Source organism: Pseudochaenichthys georgianus, chromosome 1 (genome assembly GCF_902827115.2).
Source record: "Pseudochaenichthys georgianus chromosome 1, fPseGeo1.2, whole genome shotgun sequence".
NCBI lineage: Eukaryota > Metazoa > Chordata > Actinopteri > Perciformes > Channichthyidae > Pseudochaenichthys > Pseudochaenichthys georgianus.
In genome coordinates, this window is record NC_047503.1 from 6,156,143 (window position 1) to 6,178,748 (window position 22,606).

At 40.6% G+C, this 22,606-nt stretch overlaps 2 protein-coding genes across 5 annotated transcripts in view; one reads left to right on the top strand and one right to left on the bottom strand.

The window, feature by feature from the left end:
• Window positions 1-22,606, bottom strand: part of LOC117442950 (testis-expressed protein 2-like) — a 54,028-nt gene that overhangs the window by 17,868 nt on the left and 13,554 nt on the right. For all 4 annotated transcript variants that reach the window (XM_034080366.2, XM_034080175.2, XM_034079750.2 and 1 more), the window contains exons 3-5: window positions 2,732-4,286; window positions 2,009-2,209; window positions 502-805 (exon numbers count right to left, since the gene is read on the bottom strand). In XM_034080366.2, the coding sequence (XP_033936257.1) occupies window positions 502-805; window positions 2,009-2,209; window positions 2,732-4,273 (2,047 nt within the window). In that variant the 5' untranslated portion in view covers window positions 4,274-4,286. The remainder of the gene's footprint in view (window positions 1-501; window positions 806-2,008; window positions 2,210-2,731; window positions 4,287-22,606) is intronic.
• Window positions 1-22,606, top strand: part of LOC117454240 (perforin-1-like) — a 57,772-nt gene that overhangs the window by 7,600 nt on the left and 27,566 nt on the right. The gene's annotated exons all lie outside the window — the stretch shown is intronic.

Below are 22,606 nucleotides of genomic sequence, written 5' to 3' on the forward strand. Positions count from 1 at the left end.
TTTATTTAAATGAATGAATCTTTCTCTGGTTAGTCAAGGAATTCAATGTATGATGGTTGGTCCTGCTTTTGTGTTCCGTTTTGGTGTAAGATTTACATTTAAATAAAAATATAATGATAGTAATGTGAAAGCCTTTACTCTGAAAAGGTGTGTCCTGTAGATCCCCACATTCACCACAATACGCGAGTAGTGAAAACACTTCCGCGTAGTCTGCTCTCGTGTATCCTCCCTTTCGTCTCCCCCCGCACCCCTCCTCCCTCACCCCTCCTCGACTCCTCCGTGTGCATTTCAGCTATTGGGACGTCCTTCAAAATGGCGTGTCTTGATCGATTTCCGGGTCAAGTCCCGGAGGACGGGAAGAGAGGAGTCGAGGAGGGGTATTGGGATGAGGCTATAGTATGGATAAGAACCTCATACAACCCCACTTCAAAACATCCAAGCTACCCTTTATCCAATTCTGGAAGGAGACAAACTGTGGGCACAATCATCAGTATTGCTCACCGTTCTTAGTTGCTGCAACGCTTCCAGTTTTCTTTGTGTCCGCTTTTAGCTTGGATGCAGACAGAGCGCGCTGGAACCACTCCTCCTTCTCCCTCCCCGTCCTTCCGAACAGATAGAGGGTGAGCTCTCTACTGGAGGAGGACCCCCCTCGCTCCTGAGCCCCCCTGTCCCTTGTGCTGAGGCTCTCGCTGGACTCCCCCTCAGTCTTTGACATGAAGTCATCCTGTTTGGCAAGTTCAATGCAGATGGGGTATTTTTTGTTCCATATACGTTTCCTGGCCAGGCTCTGAGGGGCTAGATATACCTGGGGAGATACAGGAGTTAGACTTGAATCACAGACTTAGGTTTCAATATATCTCTAGCAAATTGCAGGGCTTTTATACAGTAGTGTTTGAGGTACTTATATTTAAGTATTTCCGTTTTATCATCCCACTACAACTTGGAGGAAATAATTGTACTTTAAACTCCACTTGATTTATTCATATACAACATTAGTGACTTTGGTGTAATTGTTATTTAAGAATATAAATCAACTAATGAATGATGATGTAATATTTTGGTTAAGGTTACCTGGCAGTATAATAAGTCTTTAGCTCCACTTTTACTAGCTGTAAAATGGTGTACACATCAATGCATTACAAATTACAATCCAGTGATATGATGCACATCATTCCGAAAAAAGACACTGCATAATACTTAAGCCACTACTACTAATACCAGGGGTCATACACTTTTACACCAATGATTTTCAATGACTTTTCCATGACCTTTACCTAAGTTTCCATGACCAAAATAATTAATCTTTCTCAGCGGTACCACTGAAAATGGTTTATTTTAACATGGAACAGGAAAATAAGGTCTGAAACATGTCGTCTAAAACAAATCAAATAGGCTTACTAGCTTCTACACGCTAAAGCAACTCAAAACACCTCGACAGTTAAATGCCATTTTACGTTTCATTACTGTACAATACAGTATTTATTATCATTATAGTATTACTATTTCGGCGATTAGCTAAAATATAAATTATATTTGATGCAACTTTAGTTACATTTCCATGGCTTTTACAAAACTTTGGGAAAAATATTGTTTGCCATAACTTTTCCAGGGCCTGGAATTTGCATTTTGAATTTCCATGACTTTCAGGTTTTTAATGACCATAAGAACCCTGTAATACTTGCTTTACATTTGGTACTTTAAGTATACGTTGATACTACTACTTTTTAATGTAGGATTTTTTTCTTCCATCGCTGATTTTAGACAATTTAAAGACAATTTACAGCCATATAATCCTGTTTTTGTGCAGTGGTATTTGTCATTATCGGTTAAAGATCCCACATTGATGATATATAAAGTAGCATGTTATAATGACCTAACTTTTGACTAGCTTTATACAGACTAATACATCTGAAATGTACGTATCCCTCACAAGATCTACTAGTTCAACACATAACTTCATTTGACCTCCAACCGGAACATTAGGAAATCATTTTTCATGTTGACATACTTTGCTGTTGGTGATGTCGTATATCTTCTGACTGATGTACTGGATATCAGGTTTTGGTTCATTGTGTGTGGAACGGCGGGCGACGTTATGGTTGGGTTTAGACAGACGAATGATGGAGCCCTCCAAGCGGACGTACACAGAGTGTGTCAGTGTGGCATGGTACGTCTCTGCGTCATAGTTCGATATCTCATTCATCCAGCCCTGGAGGGAAGACACAATCATTTAACATCATGTACATTTTCATAGAGTGAGTTCTACAAAACAGTCTGAAATTCAAATGGGAAAAGGTGTCAATGGCTCCAAGTGATTTCTTATTATTTGTGCACACAGGATAGTTAACTTCATGTTAATAATTGTTAAAAAGGTTTCCTTCCTTACAGGCAGTTTAGGTGTGAAGATTAAATAGTTGCCTGTCTATTATTAGCCCTATGTTGGATCGGTAAAGTGTCCAGTGTGTAGCCCACCTCTCACTCAGTGGATGTGAGGCAAACAGAAGTGATATTATAACAGTCATTTGTATTTGTGCGGTTGAGAGGTTTGGATAAGTTGAAAACACTGTGGCTTAGTGGTCAGTATAACAAAGAGTTTGGAAAAAGTGTTTCCATAATGTTATCAATACATGTATCAGTGCCAAATTGGCATATGAGCAACACGACCATCAGCAAAATCCTTTAAGGCATTCAGGACTAAATACATTTAAGGAAGTTTGAAAGATTCACTAACCTTGTAGATTTCTGGTTCCTTAATATCCAACCTGGTGACATCCCACAGCTTTCCACGCTGTATGGAATGTCTAAAAGCACTGCCAGAAGGTTTAGGTCCCGTCAGCCACACAACGCCAATAGCTAAAAGAAACCCGAGCCCAATCCCAAGCAGCACTCCTCCTACGTAACTCGGCAGAGGTAAGACAAAACACCCATACACCAGTACAGTAAGGACGACCAGTGTATAGTGTGGAACACTGGGTTCAGGCTCAAACCGGTCAGATTCATCTTCGCTGCACCGTTCTGTACTTCCACTTAGTGGCTCTTTAGTTTGACTCCCAGTTCTGGTATCATCAGTTCCATCACCTGCTGTGTTATCACAAGTCTCAAAGTCCTCACTGTACAGGATGCAATAGTCCTCATCGTCTTGTTTAGCGAGAGCAGACATCGAGCATTTGTCCAATGACATTGAAAGTAAAGATTTGTTGGGGCTCTTGGTGTCAACAGAGGAAAGAACAGATGTTTCAGTTGTACCAGAAGCCTCGCTGTTAAGGGCTTCAGCTTCTAGGTCAACTCCTTCTTCCTCCTTGATGCAGTAGTTGTTGTTGCTCTCCAGTTGAACATTGATAGAGGAAATGGAGAGTTCTGAGGAACTGGCAGACAGAACTTTCGGCCGGTAAATGCTGCTGCCAGTCTTTTCGTCCATCATCTCTCTCAGCAGTTGAAGTGGTTCGGAGATGGCCTCAGAAAGACGCCGCTTAGTGTCTTCAATTCTTGCCTCAACTTCTGAGACCTTGAAGAAGCTGCGGGCATCCGTTGTGATTAATGGAGAAGAAGGTGCAGTTTTAGAATCCACAGCTGACGTCGTGGTAGCAGAAGGCATCCGAGACTGTGTGAATTGCTTGAAGAGTTGCAGGTTAAGGCGGGACTCTGGAAGACGGAAGGGTGTGGAGGACGACGACGACGACGAAGAAGAAGAAGATTCCTGGGACGTGTCTGAAGACAACGATTTGACGAGATTTCTCATCAGTTGCCTATGCCTCACTGTGGGAGCAGAAACCGAAGGGATCCCGTCACTAGAATCATTGTCGGACGAGAGAGACTTCACCATGCTGAAGAAGGGCTTGTCACTGGAGGGAAAGCTCAAAGATTTAGTTGGAGAGGGATTGTAAGTTGTGCCTTTTTGCTCAGCAGTATGCAATGGCAAAGTTTCTGCTGGAGAACGATTTGTGAGATGTTTAGAAACTGAAGATAGTCCGGATGAGTCAGGCATGACAGCAGCCTCGGCCGCAGACTCTGATGGAATGCAATCGAACATCTCTTCACTTGCTTCTACGGCTGTCACAATGCTTGAGTCATCCTGAGCTCCTGAGGGAGTGGAGACAGTTGTCCAGTACAGCTCTTCTTCCTCCTCCTCTTCCTCCTTCCCAAGAGCTGAGAAGTGGATGGTGATGTTGTCCTTTGATGGCGATCGCAGGACATGGAGCTTGGGGGACAAGGCAGGTGGTGGTTTTTCTGTGGAGTGGGCGCTCTCTGCATGGCTAGGGTCCCGGCTAGTCATTGCAGTACTGCCACTGAGTCGGAAAAGAAAAAAAGGCTGGGTTATTACTGACTTCAGAGTTTAGTCGATTTAAATAGTTCACAATAACATACGAGCCATTTACTATTTCAGAAATGTGATAGACAATTACAACGGAAGACAATAAGTTAAAACCTGATACTACATTGAGTATATATGGTGACACTATTGACTCTTCTACAATTCAAAGCATTTAAAAAAGGCCCTTTTAGTCTTTTGGGGGTTTTCTCTGTGTTATATTGGTTTGTGTGCATGTAAATGGTCTGCAAAGGCAAAAATCCCTGTGTTCCCTCCAGATGACACTTTCCCCCCCTGCCTGAAACACCTCCATTTGACTCCTTTGTTTACTTCCATACAATTATGACATAACTACGTAACACCCGCTTAGAGATGTGTCAGACATTTACATCTCTAAGCAGTTGATCAATCACAACAGAGCTGACCAGCTAACCAATCAAAGCAGACTGGGCTCTGGTTTCAGACAGAGGGTGAAAAGAGGTTTTTGAACATTAAAGCATGGAGACGTGTCACAGTAGAAGCACAAAATACTAATATGAACCTGAAAATGAGCAGAATATGTTCTCTTTTAATCTATGATAAATTGTAATATATGTGAAAAAAACTAAAAATGCTGTTGTGATACGTTTTAAAATGTAACAAATTACTTTAATAATAAAAAAAAAAAGGAGTTGAAAGGTATTTAGATACACTAAAGTTAGAATGAAACAAGTAATCAATAGGCGCGTTCACACCAAGTACTTTTCCCACAAAGGTTCCTGAGAACTACGATTTAGATGCGTTCGCACTAAAAAGTCCCAGGAACTAAATTAGTTCTAGAGAACCTTTTTTACCCCCTTTTCAGTCAGGGACTTTCGTGGGAGAAAAAGGTTCCTGTGTCTGAATGCAAACCACGCCCAGTCAAACTCCCAAAAACGTTTGTGAAGCCGCCATTTTATTATCCTCGCATTGCATTATTAGCATTAGCATTAGCCCAGCGCAGAAACGCAGAGAGACTAACTTATGATAACACAAAATAAAACATGGGAGCGGTGGAGATGAGGAGGTGTCGGCGTTCTGGCCGTTTACTCGGAAGGCTTCAGTAGAAGCTGCTGGGACTCCCAGCAGCTTCTACTGAAGCCAGTCCCCAACCCCGGGGACTTCCGGCCGGGGACTTTGGGCGGCAGTATACGCCGTGAAGTGGTTTGCGGCCTGCCAGTAAACCCAAAGCAGAAGAAGTGAAGTCAGCGGCTTCATTTGCCTAATCCACCCCCAGGAACTAATTTCCGGTGTGAACGTGATCTGTACTTAGTTCATGAGAACTAAAGAGTTCTCAGGAACCTTTGTGGGAAAAGTACTTGGTGTGAACGCGCCTATAGATGTTTTTTTCAAGGCTTAATGGTTGATAAATTGTACCAGGTCAACTAGCCAGCAGCTACCATTACAGTTGCAGTTTCCCGTTTCAGACCGTAAGATGCTGTTGAAAGTAGACCTTTGAAACCAGATTATTTTAGCAGCAAACTAACATTAGCTTTCCAGGCAAACATAAACATATTTTAATCGTTAGTTAACGAAGTTGTCTTTTTCTTATCGCTGTCAGGTGATCAGCCATTCCTTGGATTCGTTGTTATGTGAAAGTTAGATCTGTAAAACTGGTAAACCACTGCAACTGCTGATCATTGTAATTATTGAACTGGCTATGAACAACATTTACCTCAATAAATTACTTTCTTTCTCAATCCATCAAAGCTCAAGAATAGTAGTAGAATTACTGAGTCACCGACCACTGACTATGTATTTAGGAAACCCAGCAATAATGTATTATGTATATTACTATTTCCAGAAAAAATTGTATTTATGTGTGCCTGTGCTGGTGCTGCCAAATGTAGTGTGACTTTTAGTTGCGTCAGTCTGCAGTTCTTGAGAAATCAGTTATATCAAATTACCACTAACACCTTCCCCCATCCTACTTACCATCAGCTGACACTTTCACAAATACCTTTTACAGACTGCTGAAATATACAGCAATATCAACATGAACAATGAGAAGACCCTCCAGAAAAACGCGATTCTGCGATCGCAGAATTTACCGCATAATCAGCAAAATGGCGCAGATTTTTAAAAGGCCGCATATTTATCAAAAGGCTGCATAATCCCCGTATTTTTCCACACAAAGTTGAGAAAAAAAAGGTTAACTCGTCTTGACGTGAAGTAGTGATGATGATGATGATGATGATGGTGATGATGATGATGATTATGATGATGATGATGATCAGCTCGCGCATCACAGAAGGTAAACAACACCGTTGAGTGAACGTGTGGAGCTCACACGAGAGAGAAAACACCAAGATGAAAAAATCAAATCCATCTAATTTACAGACGAATATTTCTGCTAAAGACCGGGCAAAGCAGTACCCCGATGTCTTGCACGAAAGTGGGGGTAAACTATTCTGCACCCCGTGCAACTGTGTTGGAGCATAAGAGAACATCGACGGTGACGACCCACTTTGATTCATTCAAACATTCGAAAATACTTTCTGCTGCTCCGGACAAGAAAGCCAAACAGCTCACGTTCACCGAGGCATCAACCTCCAAAACCCTTTCGAGGGCTACAAGAAACGAGGTGAGAAGCCTACAAGATTGATGCTGGTCAGATAACGAACAAGTAAATGAAAACAGAATGAGGCGGAGAAGTGTGTGTGTGTGTGTGTGTGAGAGAGAGAGAGTGTGATTAAAATAGCCCAATTGCTTTTACATTAAATAAAGATTGAATGTGTTTAATTGTATAGTAAAAGGGGTTTAACGTTAGTGGCAGGTTGTGTGTGAGAGAGAATAAATAAATAAGACATCCCAATATTTATTTTTCCCGCATATTTCGCAATTTCACCGCATAAAACCCCGCATGTTTGATCGCATAATCAAGGATTTTAGCCCGCATAATCAAGGATTTTTGCCTGCGTTTTTCTGGAGGGTCTAAATGAGGAGCAATCAAAAATGTAGACTCATTATGCATATTACAATGTGAATTATAAACCACATACATTTTGTTTTACTTTTAATCCATTTTAAAGCTAACAAACGTCTGACAGACATCAGTCAAAGTCCAGATAATGAATCGAGGTTGGGATAAAAGTAGCATGGCAAATTGATGCTAATGATTTGGTGTCACAAGATTCCGTGAGTTCATTGACTGACAAACTGAGGTCAATTTGCCAGGTTTTACTAGGCAAGTATGTAGAACAGTAGATGACATCAACACTACTTTTTTTTGTTCAAACCACTCATGCGTTATGATTAAAATGGTAAATTGGTGGAAACGTCATCAAATGAAAAAAAAAAAAACTAAACCAAAGTGGATACTGTAAATCAAACGGAAACGATTGGGTTGAATACACCCAGGTAAGTGGACCATTCGAAGGACACACTACTTCATTCTTAGCCTGTGCTTTTCCTTATTTAAAACACTTCCCCATTCCCATTTAAAACGTGATATGTGGCATTTTGCAAAAGCCAAACACCATACAGTACAACACTTTTGTTTGGTGCATTTCATTTTTGGAACCCTGTAAATTGTGCTATTGGGAAGATTAGGCCGGGACATACCTGGCAACACAACATGATTACATTGCACCTTTCCCTAGCATCTAGGACACACATTGGTGGTGAAAATAGAATGATGTTAATGTCATGTTGACATCTAGCATAGGCCTTCTCACCTCACAACAGAGGTGGCATGAGCTCATGCTGGCTCACTCTTATACAGACTGAACTTGGTCACTCATTGTCACATTGGTCACGAGTGAGCCTGTTACACAGCCAGGCAGTCTGCCAGCCACCTCTGTCCCTAGCTAGCCAGCCTTCAGTCAGCAGCAATACAATGAGGCCATTCCAATGGACCGCCGCTTGGACATGGATTTCATTTCAACATAAAGCACCCTAAGGTCCTAGCAGTATTTGCTAACAGCACATTAGGATTAGTGGGGAAGTATGCATGTGTTTGTGTGGTCTGTAAGCTGATTCTATCTCCCTATTACAACTATGTAAAAGGAACAAACAAACTGAGCAAAGGACTTGGCACGTACAGTAAATCTTCAGGCATTTGGCCGTCAATCCAAGAGTGTGTGTGCACTGACAATGAAGTCCTAGTTTATCTTGTGTTCCCAGTGCCTTTCCCTATGAAGCCTAGGAACAGCCTTAGAGGAGAGTGAAGAACGAAGTCTTGCCATTGATGCTGATGAAGCCAATTACAGAAGGGAGCCAGCCTCATTACCCCGCCTGTTTTGTACTCATTAGAGACATGTTCACAGCTCACTTCTTCTGTACCGAGCAGCACACACTGTTAATGAGACGTGACTCACAGAGCTATTCCACATACTCAATGTATCCATGCAAATGAACTGACGTGTGTTTAGCTGTAATTCATTGTTCAAACAAACCAGTGATCAAAATGCTGGTGAGGTGAGAAGACAGCATTTGCAATTACACAAATTCTAACTTAATATATTGTTTAATTTAACACAGTTATGTCTTTCAATGTGGAGTAAGCTACAATAAGTCAATATAATGACTAAAGGGATAAGCTCAATGCCTAAATGAATAGTGAATGCGTTTCTGAATCAAAATGTGTGGTATTTTGAAGCAGTGACTCACCCAAAAAAAACTTGATACAGTGTAAAAATCAAGATGGATGTTGTGTAAAGATGAATAAAATAAATGTTATGGTAGGAAAAAACGGTATGTATTAGAAAGCCTTATAAAATAGCTTAACATAGAGTTGAATAATTCCAAAACGGTGCCCAGTGGAGTTTTCTTGCAAAACAAACTAAATGTATCTTAACATTTAGTGTTCCCCAAGATTCATCTTATGTATCCTTGAGGGCTAACAGACGTGTTACTGTAAATGCATTTCATTCCTCATGAAAACTTTTGCAAAGTTTTCCCATTTTTTGGGTTTGACGTTAATGAAATATCGACTTGCCCAAAGACACACTTTCCTTGCTTTTATACACATGGTTTTACGCATTAGCAGTCATCACATAACACATATAAAGACTTAAGATAGTTATCACGTTTGATTTTGATGTCAGTTTATCTGGGGTTTCGGCCACATTCAACGCCACCCAACTAAACTCCTGTTTACAGAATAATCGTTGCAATTTGTTGCACCTGGCAGTGTGTTACAGTGCATGTGCTTCTGTTAACAGAAGGAAGGGATATGGCTCACTCTTAACATACTTCCATCAGATTCCATATGCCCTGGACAAGCAGATTAGTGTTTATACAAGGATGCCAATAAGAAAATGACTGAGAAACTGAAAAAACTGAGATATAATAGCGTACACCAAAGATTGTTGGTTGTAACAAATATGATCAACACCAGGATGTGAAATTGTCCCTCTTGGCTTCCTTAATCTCATTCTGCAACTAATACGTTGCTAAGAGAGTAGACTTGCTTAATTTGATGACCCCTTGTTCTCCCAGTATCGATTCAAAGAACATGACCCCTGACCCTTTAGTTCTAGTCAACATAGCACATATCTGATTGTGCATAGGAAGACTATTACTTATTCATTATTACATTACATTTCACTTCTTAGACGCTTTTATCCAAAGCGATTTACATACTCAATACTGTGGGCAATCCCCACAGGAGCCATTTGGGCTGAAGTGTCTCAGGGACACAACGACATGCTGACTGCAGTGGGGTTTGAACCTGATCCCAACACCAACGCACTATTCCACTGCGCCACACGCTAGGGCTGCTCGATTATGGCAAAAATCATAATCTAGATTATTTGGGTCAATAATTGATATCATGATTATTAAAAACGATTATCCATTTATTGAAAAAGAAAAATGTGAACAGTATGTTTTTAACAGTTGATTACCCTGAACTTTAAGTATTCAACTGAAAAACCAATACAACATTTTTTTTTTTAATAAATAAAAAATAATCTTTTTATTTCGATGTTGTTTTCATAATCGTTGCAAGACAAAATCGTAATTGTGATTAAAATACGATTAATTAAGCAGCCCTACCACACGCCTCCCTATTAGTCATGGTTGCCAAATTAAAGTGGTAACAGAAACAAAGTAAAAGCTGTTATGTTGCTCTTACTCCCAATATATGGCCCGAAATATATATGTAACTGCATAGTAGTGTCAAATAGGCAAAGTTTCCACCAAGAACACATCTTTAACGAATCCCGAATCTCAAATGTTGTCTAGCTTTTTGCAGAAAGGGTCAGATATTGTTTATTTGACAGTATTTCCGTGAAACTGAGGAGCTGGATTTGATACCCAACATGCTTTCAATTAAAGAGAAGTTTGAAGAAAATGATAGTGAGCTGATATTTGTGACTTATTGTAAATGATTAATTAAAAAGGTAGATTTATCATGGTTCACCGATAAGGGAGAAATCCTTTGTGGTGAACATCTTTTGACAGTGCCAGGCAAGACAGCGATCAATGTAGCCACAAGACGCCTCATTAGTGAGCAGTACAACGGTCACTTCTTTCTTAACAAGATGACCTCCTGTTCTTATATCTCTGTTTCCTTGAGTTCAATACAAGTTCACATACCATCCTCTAAGGATTTCACAATGTCAAAACAGAAAATGTAGGAAGTCCTCAACTTAAGCTTTAACAGCTAAATGTAGTGAGATGAGGAAAAGTGGGACGCTCCAAAAAAAGGGAAAGGAATATTCAACATGGATAAATCCTTTTACCATCATTGCCAAATGTTATAACATTAAGTATATAAAAAGGGATGGTGCTTTCTTAGAATTATTTTTGATTGAAGTGTCACGGGTTGTGTTACTCAGTGTCTAACAATTCGACCACCTACTGCATCACCTCATCAGAAGATCCAAATCACACTGAGGATGTGACTGTGAGGAAGGAAAAAAAACCTCTCATAAAATGAGTTGCATGGGTGGTTGCATGACCATTTGTCATTCACAGTCAATACAGCACTAGCAAAGCCAGTAGTGTTGTGTTATCACAGAATGTAACAAGCAGTAGTAGATGTAGTCTCTCTGATGTCACATTGTTGTCTACGGTTTTGAAGCCTTGAGTTCGGCGTTTTGGCTGTTGGTTCTTTGCTTTGGCCGGGGCCATCTTGGTATTGCGCAACAACAAGTGACATAATTGGGTTGGATAAATACAACCAAACACTGAAAATGTGTAGCCTACACAAATATTACCATTAACTTTCATTAACTCAAAACATACTGGACAATTGTCCATTTTACTCTAAATGTGACTATAATTTACCACATAAACATCATATATTTTTTTTATGATGTTTTTATTTTCCAAAAATCCTTAATTCTATATACCCTCTGAATGACAAGACTCCCAAGAAGAAGTCATCAACTCTTTGCAGCTCATCAAGACGTAGACCTGAATTCTTAACAAACAAAAATGGCTGCTATGACTATGCGAAAATATATGCCATCTGGGGAACACTTCCAACCGTCACAGTCTACAACAACAGACAATGATAGTGTCAGTTTCCTGAAGCTAAAACATGAGTCTGCATAGAGGCTGGGCAGTATTATTTTTACGACCTCAAATAAATATCTCGTTAATGCATGTGGGCCTAACATATCAGTAGAAGTGGCTGACTGGCTGTGTCCCCGGTGTTTGCAGCTCAGTAACCACACTGCAGGGGGATTTTTACAAGTCATCCTGCCTGTTGCTTTCTGCCAATACAACACCACATGGCAGTCTTCTCAGAGCCTCTCAAATGTCATACACAACTGTTTCAGATGGCATCAGTGGCATAGGGAGGGACAGAGGATAAAAAAAGACCTTATAACCTAGAGGACATTATTCAACTTCTGAAATCCTCCTCCTGCTGCCTTGATATTATTCCAACAGGATTTTTCAAAGATGTTTTTCGTTGCATGGCCTCAGATCTACTTCATATAGTAAACAAATCTCTTCACTCAGGTATTTTTCCACAGGCCCTGAAAACTGCAGTCATTAAACCGCTCTTAAAAAAAGAATAATCTAGATGCTTCAGTAATGAACAATTACAGGCCCATATCAAACCTGCCATTTCTAGGTAAAATCATTGAAAAAGTTGTTTTTCAACAGTTGAGTAATTTCTTGAATTTAAATAGTTGTTTCGATGTGTTCCAATCAGGCTTTCGTCCAAACCACAGCACTGAGACTGCTCTTGTAAAGGTCTTCAATGACAGACAGTGGCAGAACTTCAGTGTTAGTATTATTAGATCTCAGTGCTGCGTTTGACACTGTTGACCACAACATATTACTCGACCGACTAGAAAACTGGGTGGGACTTTCGGAAACAGTTCTAAATTGGTTTGAATCCTACTTAAAGGACAGAAACAACTTCGTTTCTATAGGTAAATACACATCTGAGTTGACAAATATGACATGTGGGGTACCTCAAGGCTCCATCTTGGGGCCTCTTCTCTTTAACATCTACATGCTACCACTGGCTCAGATAATGAAAAACAACAAAATAAGTTACCATAGCTATGCAGATGACACAAATTTACGTAAAAATTTCACCAGGAGACTATGCTCCAATTCAAACACTGAGTAAGTGCATTGAACAAATCAATGACTGGATGTTTCAGAACTTTCTCCAATTAAACAAAGATAAAACTGAGGTTATGGTTTTTGGAGCCAAGACAGAATGTATAAAAGTTAGCGCTGAGCTTCAGTCTGCAATGTTCAAAACAACAGATAAAGCCAGAAATCTAGGTGTAGTCATGGACTCTGACCTGAGTTTCAACAGTCACATTAAAACAGTTACTAAATCAGCCTACTATCACCTAAAGAATATATCTAGGATTAAAAGACTAATGTCACAGCAGGATTTGGAAAAACTTGTCCATGCTTTTATCTTCAGTAGACTGGACTACTGTAATGGTGTCTTTGCAGGTCTCACTAAAAAATCTATTAGAAAGCGGCAGCTAATTCAGAACGCCACTGCTCGAGTCCTCACTAACACTAAGAAAGTGGATCACATCACTCCTGTTCTGAAGTCTTTACACTGGCTTCCTGTGTGTCAAAGAATATATTTCAAAATACTACAGCTGGTTTATAAAGCTTTGAATGGTTTAAGCCCAAAATACAATTTGACCTACTGCTAAATTATGAACCATCCAGATCTCTCAGGTTTTCAGGGACTGGTCAGCTTTCTGTCCCCAGAGTCAGAACTAAACATGGTAAAGCATGGTTCAGGCATTATGCTCCAAACATCTGGAACAAACTCCCAGAAAACTGCAGGTCCGCTGCAACTCTGACTACTTTTAAATCCAGACTAAAGACTTTTCTTTTTGCCGCTGCTTTTAATTGAACTATTCACATCTTAAACTGCACTGTAACTGTTATCCATGTATTTTTTCTTTTAATGTTTATTTTATTATCTTTTCTTTTTAATGACTGATTTTAAATGCCATTTTCTTAATGTCTTTCGTTTTTTGTAAAGCACTTTGAATTGCCTTATGTTGAAAGGTGCTATATAAATAAACTTGCTTTGCCTTATTAAATACTCAAAAACATGCTCACACATGCCATCCCAGATCCCTAAACCATATCCAGGTTGCTTAGGAAGGGATTAGAAGAAGTCCCACTTCAAAGCCTGCTGTTGATTTGCAGTAGTAATGGTTTTCCCTGTGCTTACACTGTCAGTTTAGAAAATGACTTGTAAAGTGTCTCACAGCCCTCTATTTACAGGAGCCAACCGCTTACTGCCCCGTAGGCTTGACAGTTTACAGATATCTACTGGCCCCATTATTTGGATATTTTATTGAAAAGTAATTGTAAAAGGAGGGAGAAAGCAAAGAAGACAACATATATTCTTTTGTTGTTCAAACTTTAAGGCGTCTTATGTGCTTTTACTGGCTGATCGATAGACATGGTTGCAATGGTATGAGATGTCAATGATACAGTCTTATCAAATATATTGTTTTGCCTTATATACTACTATATTTATTAGGTATAATTACCGGTAAAGTATTATTAATAATACATTTTATTTGTAAAGCACCTTTGAGAAGAGAATAATAAAACATGCATTATAAACCTGATTAAAAAAATAGCCTCTATCAATAACATGTTATAAAACAAAAGGATTTTAATATTGTCTAAAGAAATAAGTTTAAATAGAAATGTACTCATTGTTCTAAAATATATAACATTTATATTAAAATGTTAGCAGTCTTAATAAGATATCAATGCTGAAACTGCATCATTTGAGATAAAGGTTTGTCTAGGCATGTTTTAGTGACTAAGAGGCAGTGGTAAACTGCTAAATGAATTTCACATTGTCACATTCAGATTCCAGACAGATAAACAAAAGCAGCCCAACAGAACCGAAACTGTTCTCAAGAATGCTGACAAACTGGTGAGACAGGCGCAGATTGAATGATAGGCAGCGAGAACATAACATCTCTCAGCCTTCCTCTGCCAAATACTTTATCAATGAAACAAGATAAACATGTGTATTGACAAAATAGGATTATGGTATTGCTTTTAGAAAGTCATTGTCCTGCTTTCATAACACTAGGATCAGGGAGTTACATGTAATGGGATTACGTAACCAGGATACACAAAACAAGGCAACTATTTTTACTTAAAGTGGGATTACTTGCAAGTTTAGAATGTTACAATACATTTTTAAATAAATAATAATATATTAAGAAGCACATGCGAACAACACAGATTGCAACAATCTCAAGTGAAACCAGATTATCATTGAGATCTCTAGTTTAAAGAATGCTTTCACTTTCTTGCTTCATTTGTTCTCGTTTAATTCAGTAGGTGAACATATGTTTATAAAATATAGTGTGCAAGTTTAAGGCTGCGGCCACACGAGGACGAATTCGGTCGTTTGCGTTACCGTTTAGTGTCATATAGACCGTTCGGCCACACGAGGACGACCGAATATGGCACTAAACGACTGAGGAAACGATAACGGGTCCCAAGGTGGATAGAAAGGCATATGCAACTCTCTGGGGGGTCAAACGGCTCCGTGTGTACGCCCTATCCGAACATTTTCAGATCACTGATAGTGATTGCGCAATAGCCCCGCCTCTCCCCACCTCTTCTGCTCACCTCCGCTTACCCCGCGCCATTGCTGAAGTGTTTCGCCACCAACAACAACAACAACAACAATGGCGGATCACAGAGTTGCTATCGTGCTCCGGACGCTATTGACCATGCTACAGTTGTGTGTGCAACATCTACAGTAATAATGATGAGGCAATAGCCCCGCCTCTCCCCACCTCTGCTGCTCACCCCCGCGTCAAAGTAAACTGCACCCTGAATTCAGATTATTTATCTTTCTCTCGATATGGACCTAAACGTGAGTGAAGTCTAATCTGACAGGACGGAGACACGCAGCTCTGCTCACCTGCAGCTCCTCCCGCTGCAGCAAAACACACACTTCAAGTCAGATCATCACCCTTAGCTATTTTAATTACCTCTCAAAGTCCCTAAACTAGTTATAAATATGTTTATTTTTACTGTCGGCCGGGTCACTCATTACTGGATCAGCTGCTGCATGAGACACACTGACGCTGTCCGAAGAGAGGGAGGAAAACGAGAGGCTCCGTGTATTATTTTATTATTATATTATATAGAGTCGTTATTTATTTGTTTTAAAGCTCAATAAATAACAAAGAAGACCTTTGACCGGCACTTTTATAATTTTGTCCGGAAGATTTAAACTTTAATACACGTTGACTGGCGAAAAACTCTGCCCGGTTCCCTCGGCCCCCACCGTGGAGAATAAACAGAAGGGCAACCATGACAACCATGCTTCTTCGCTGCTTTTGTGGAGGAAGTTACAGCGCCACGTACAGGCTCCTGCATATGTACTGCAGCTTCTCCAGCGGTTGGAGCTAAACGGAGCGATCTCGTGTGGACAGACACTATCCGGATAACTATTGCGTGTGGACGGAAGCTTGTTTGCGATTGCGTTGAGCCGTTTTCGTCCTCGTGTGGCCGCAGCCTAAATGTGTGTGTGTTACGGCTGCTGTTTCTGCCTGCTCGGTAACCTGTTTGGGATTGTCTGCAGCTGTGTGTGTGATTATGTAAATGAGCTGTGTGGTTGCCCCCAACGTCATTGGCTGTCATCTCCTGGTCCACTTCCGAGGACACTGATTGGAGCACGCCGGGCCCGACGTTCTCCAATCCCTGTGCAAGCCCAGCGCATACCTGCTGGAGGACTACAAAGCTGGGGACAATCATCACTCAGGAGGCTCTGCTGCGATCAGACGCCTCATACCTTTTGCTCTTGTGTTATGGACACTACAGACTGTGTTTGGTGAGACGTATGTGTTTAGCAGAGGTGTGGACTCGAGTCACATGACTTGGACTCGAGTCAGACTCGAGTCACCAATTTGATGACTTGAGACTCGACATGACAAAATCACAAAACACTTGCGACTCGTCTTGGACTTGAACACCAATGACTCAGGACTTGACTTGGACTTGAGCCTTCTGACTTGAGGTGACTTGATCATTTAATTCAGAGGTCTCCAACACGCCGATCGCGAGATGCCGCAAGAAGAGAAGACTCCCGTCGGGGAGAGCAGAATCTTCTGCCGCTCCTGCTCTTGCTGAGAATCCTTGCAGGCAGGGACGGGACTTTATTTAGCTGGGCCACCATGTGGCCAATCCTATGCGAGGACACACTAGGATCATACCATTATGTGAAAGAAGGGTGGGGGGCACAGCAGGTGTAGTGGTACAGGCCAGCTGCACAGAGCGACGGGGAGACGGATTTAAATGCAAGTGCGTCGGAAAAAGTCAAGAAATTAGTGAAAACCGAAAAAAGAAGCAGCATCTGGCTGCTTAAGCAAAGCTGAGTGCAGGATTTGTAAAATGAAAATAACCTTTTTTGGTTACCTTTATTTTGGTAACCACTCAGGATTTACTGTCAGAGGTGGGAGAAGTTCAGATCTTGTACTTGAGTACAAAAGTACCAGAGTGTAGGAATACCCGGTTACAATAAAAAGTCCTGCATTCTAAATGTTACAAGTAAAAGTACAAAAGTATTAGCATCAAAATATAGTTAAAGTACCACCTGCAGAGGGATCTAGATGCAGATGTTCGTTATAGAGACCGCCTCGCTGCACATTATCCCTTGCATAAAGATAGATTGTGGGTCCCTTACAAGATGTTGTGCACAGTGGAAATTAGTGTTGCACGGTGTACCGATACTTGAAAGGTACCGCGATACCCTGCCGTTAAAAACGGTACGATTCCTCCGTTTCATTAGTATCGGTACTTTAAGAATGACGGGGAAAAGTACTCCCGTGAAAAAGCGCCGTTTTAATAAGAGCCGTGGGTGTTCAGCGCTCTGCTTCCACTCCCTGCACTGACTGCAGCCGTGCCTGCAGTCCCGCTCCTCTCAAGCACGTTCTAAGTCCCTCCCCTCTCTCGTGCACGCGGCCACGCGCTAGCTGCCAGAGCATGCAATAGAGTCTGTCTGCAGACCGCAGCAAGGAGGCGTTTCCTATAGGGGCGTTTCCTATAGTGAACGACGGGAGCCGGCTCTCGCCCGCGAACGAGACGTTTTTTGTTTTGTTTTGGCGGAGGGATCTAGATCGGCATGAAGGCACATTATGCAATGTGCAATGTGGACATTATCCCGCTTATTACACATGGCCACATTCTCAACAAAGTAACGACATGACTCCCAATAATAATTTAAATGCTTTTATGGATTTAGAAAAAGATTTTATTGATTTAAAAAATAGTTTTTTGTATTGATTTAAATTGACATGCATCCGCTAAGAAAAGTAGTCCGTTGTTACTGTTTGAACTAACGTAACAACGGCAGGAACTGCTTCTATAGTGTTTTTGAGGAGCTTTTTGATTACATATTTGAAAAATCGTTGCTTGCTTTAAAAGTAGCACAATTCATTATGTCAAACCTTGAAAGATATCCCTGCCCTAATGCCAAAAGTAACTGGCAACTATGTCGCCGTAGCTATGATGTCTATGTCTGGACCGCTGCGTAAAAAGGAGGGTTTCTGACCCATTACTTCTCTTCCTACTTTTTGTCCCCCTCTTCTCCCCGCTGCAGCCTAGCAGTTGATCTCAAAGCACGCTCCCCTCTCCTGCAGGGAGAAAAACTATATTTATATACTTTATATAGGTTGATACAGTAGCCCCTTTTTTTTTAAATAGTTGTTATAGGTGTTGCCATCTGTTTTGTGTAGCGTGGTTCTACAAGCAAGTCAATGCATTAATTGGGTGGTATCAGAGTTACACGGGTCTGTAAATGCAATGAAAACAATTGGCCACAGCAAATAATTTATATTAAACATGTAATTTTTACTTTTGAATACTTTAGTACAAAGGATGTCTTGAATAATTTAAGTGATATATGTGTACACATATAAATAATTAGTCAAAACAGCGCTACATTTGATTTAATTAAAAGGTATAATATGTGGTAAACTGAAGAGCCCTTTGGGAGCCGAAAGAGCCGGCTCTTCTTGGTGAGCCAAATGATCGGCTCAGCAAGAAGAGCCGGAATTCCCATCACTAGAACAATGACTTCTTCTGCGAGGATTTATAAAAGCAGCTGGATAAAAAAAGTTAGGAAACGCCCCTATAGGAAACGCCTCCTTGCTGCGGTCTGCAGACAGACCCATCTCAGAGCATGTGAGAAAACGAGAAGCATGGCTGCAAGTGGGAGTGCAACTGCCGCTGCGCCTCGGCTTGTTGACAAAAAAGACGCCAGAAGTCTGTGAACGGGCCGTTCAGGTGTTCAGAGCAGAGCTTCCTGTCGGAGCAGCAGAGCGTGATGTGCAATGAAAAGTTTTTCTGTCGCAATATTATCGTTGAGCAAACTTAACGAGCAAACTAGCATCACTATCTGCTAACGTTAGCTTTAGCCTTCGTTTTCTATTAGTTTTTTTCATAGGCTATAAACGGAGGTGGTATTGGTATAAGTATATATCTTGTACTTGAGTAAAAGTAGAAGTACCAGAATGTAGGAACAATCCTGCAATCAAAATGTTCCTCAAATGAAAGTACAAAAGTATTATCATCAAAATATAGTTAAAGTAGCAACAGTAAAAGTAGAAGTACTCAGGTCTTGTACTAGAAGCACCAGAGTGTAGGAATACTCTGTTACAGTAAAAGTACTGCATTCAAAATGTTCCTCAAGTAAAAGTATTAAAGTAGCGACAGTAAAAGTAGTCATCACTAATACATGCAGTGGAGTAAAAGTACACCATGTACCTCTGAACTGTAGTGGATTAGAAGTACAAAGTAGCAAAAGAAACATTGAAATACTTAAATAAAGTACAAGTATCTCAAAATTGTACCCAAGTAGTACTTGAGTTTATGAACTTAGTTACTTTACACCAGTGACTATAAAGATAGAAAGACTAAGCCTTGCACAGAGGCATGAAAATACATTTTCAAAATGCTCAACAGTGCTGCCAAAATGTTAAACTCACTGCTACACAATTAAAATAAATGCTTTTATATATTTATATTAGATGTGACTCTTTGGTGTTTCTGTTCTTAGTAACACTGCTGCTTTAGTTGTTCTGACTGCTAAAATCATCTGTTATTCCTAATTTTAAAGCCGATATTCCGTGTTTCCCTTTTTTTAAGAAAAGTATCGAAAAAGAATCGGAATCGCAATTCTTGACTTGGTATCGGTATCGAAACCAAAATGTTGGTATCGTGACAACACTAGTGGAAATACACATTCTGATCACCTCAACATCAGGGATCTTATACATTAAACTCCTTCTGAATCAAACCGTCACGGTAGCCATACCTTACTGTTCCCTCTTAACATAGAAAAAAACACGTTACTTTACCAGCAGAGAGAAAATTGATTATTAATGTGACTAATAAAGAGCAATTTGATTATTAAGTATTATTCTGTTGATCGATGTCATTAGATTTAGTGAAAAGCACATAATGACTCGTTTTGTCAAAGTTTAGGACTTGGACTTGACCTTGCCCATCCTGACTTGAGACTCGACTTGGACTTGAGCGCAAAGACTTGAGACTTGACTCGGACTTGCAAAACAATGACTTGGTCCCACCTCTGGTGTTTAGTGACGAGTGTCAACATATGTGCTTAATGTCGAGTGACGATATATGTGTTCAGTGTCCAGTGACAACTTATGTGCTTAGTGACGAGTGTCGAGAGATGTGCTTAGTGTTGATATATGTGTTTAGCGTAGGGTGCTTAGTTTCCCCCCTTCAGCTGTGTTTTTTTACAGCTTCCTTTATTTAGTTGTACCACTTTTAAAGTGAGGTTTTGTTTCGTTCCCTATATTAGTATTTATTTCTTCTGTATGCCATTAGACTCCTCCTTTTGTTAGGTTATTTGTCAACCTGTGCCCTTTTGGCCTTTTTGTTTGTTCAGGCTGTACGCCTTCCATTTTGTTACACCCTGTTCTGTAATAAAACATACTGGTGTGTGTTGCATTCCTCTTCCCCTAGTGAGTTTGTAACAGTGTGTATTAAAGGTTCCATGCTTTTCCGGTTAATACCCGTCCCCTTGTATGTTATGTAGCTTTTTATGCATGTAAACGGTCTGCAAAGTCACAAACCCTCAAAGTACACCCTGTAGCGAGTAAAACTCTAAAGGCTCGGACACACCGGGCCGATTTTCGGCATCAATAGATGTCGGGCCGTCGATGACCGTCCTGTCGCCCTACTCAGATTGGTGTGTCCTGCACCGTCGTGTTTTTTCGGCCGTGCCGACACCTTCAGCCGCCGATTCAACATGTTGGTAATAAATCACTGATTGGCTGTTCAGCTTAGCGAATCAGTGCATGAGAAGCGAAACGGAAGTGAGGGACCCAAACAAACTATTAAGAAGGCAAATCTGAGATTTCATTTAACTCCAGCTCTCGACACAGGTTCGGGAAAGCCCCATGAGCTTCTCGCTATAGAGTGAAAATGGAACGCACACGCTATTTGTTGTTTGTTTATATCACACAGTCTCAGTGTTTCCCCTACCAGTGTATTGGAGGGGCGCTGCACCCCGCCAACGGAGCCCCACTGAAAAAATTATAACTTTTTTTTTAATAAATATATATATATATATATATAGCACCAAATTGCAACTAATCTATATCTACTGTCACTTTTCACATTGAACGTGTGCTCTTTTATTAAATAAACTAAACCATTTCATTTTAAGTTGTGAGTTTAGTGTTTTTGACCCTAAGAAACACTGATGCACTAAGCAATAACCATAATCCACAGCTCCAGAGGATTTATATAAATATATATCCCAATTTCAAGAGGGATATATAAGTTTCCAAACTTTTTTTACTGTGATGCTTAGATTAGGTTACCGATTACATATTTTTCAAGGGGCCCTATCATGCTCATTTTTCAGGTCAATATTAGTATGTAGTGTCTCTACTGTGACATGTCTCCATGCTTTAATGTTCAAAAAGCTAATTGTTCTCATACTGCCTGTGCTGCAGCACCTATTTGCACCCTCTGTCTGTTGTGATTGGTCAACCGCTTAGAGCTGTCCCGCCCCTTAGCCTATCACGTACAATGTGTTTGAGCGCTACCAGAGAGAAGTGCGAGTGATACAGAGTGATGTCACTATGTTACGGAAGTAAAACAAAGGAGTTCAATGGAGGTTTTAAGGCAGGGGGGTGAGTGTGTGGGAGAGAAACTCCCTCTGGAGGGAACACCGGGATTTAAGCCTATGCAGACATTTACACTGAACAAAAATATAAATGCAACACCTTTGTTTTTGCTCCCATTTTTCATGAGATGAACTCAAAGATCTAAAATATTTTCTATATACACAAAATAACCATTTCTCTCAAATATTGTTCACAAATCTGAAAAGATCTGTGATAGTGAGCACTTCTCCTTTGTCGAGATAATCCATCCCACCTCACAGGTGTGGCATATCAAGATGCTGATTAGACAGCATGATTATTGCACAGGTGTGCCTTAGGCTGGCCACAATAAAAGGCCACTCTGAAATGTTCAGTTTTATCACACAGCACAATGCCACAGATGTCGCAAGTTTTGAGGGAGCGTGCAATTGGCATGCTGACAGCAGGAATGTCCACCAGAGCTGTTGCCCGTGAATTGAATGTTCATTTCTCTACCATAAACCGTCTCCAAAGGCGTTTCAGAGAATTTGGCAGTACATCCAACCGGCCTCACAACCGCAGACCACGTATAACCACACCAGCCCAGGACCTCCACATCCAGCATGTTCACCTCCAAGATCGTCTGAGACCAGCCACTCGGACAGCTGCTGCAACAATCGGTTTGCATAACCAAAGAATTTCTGCACAAACTGTCAGA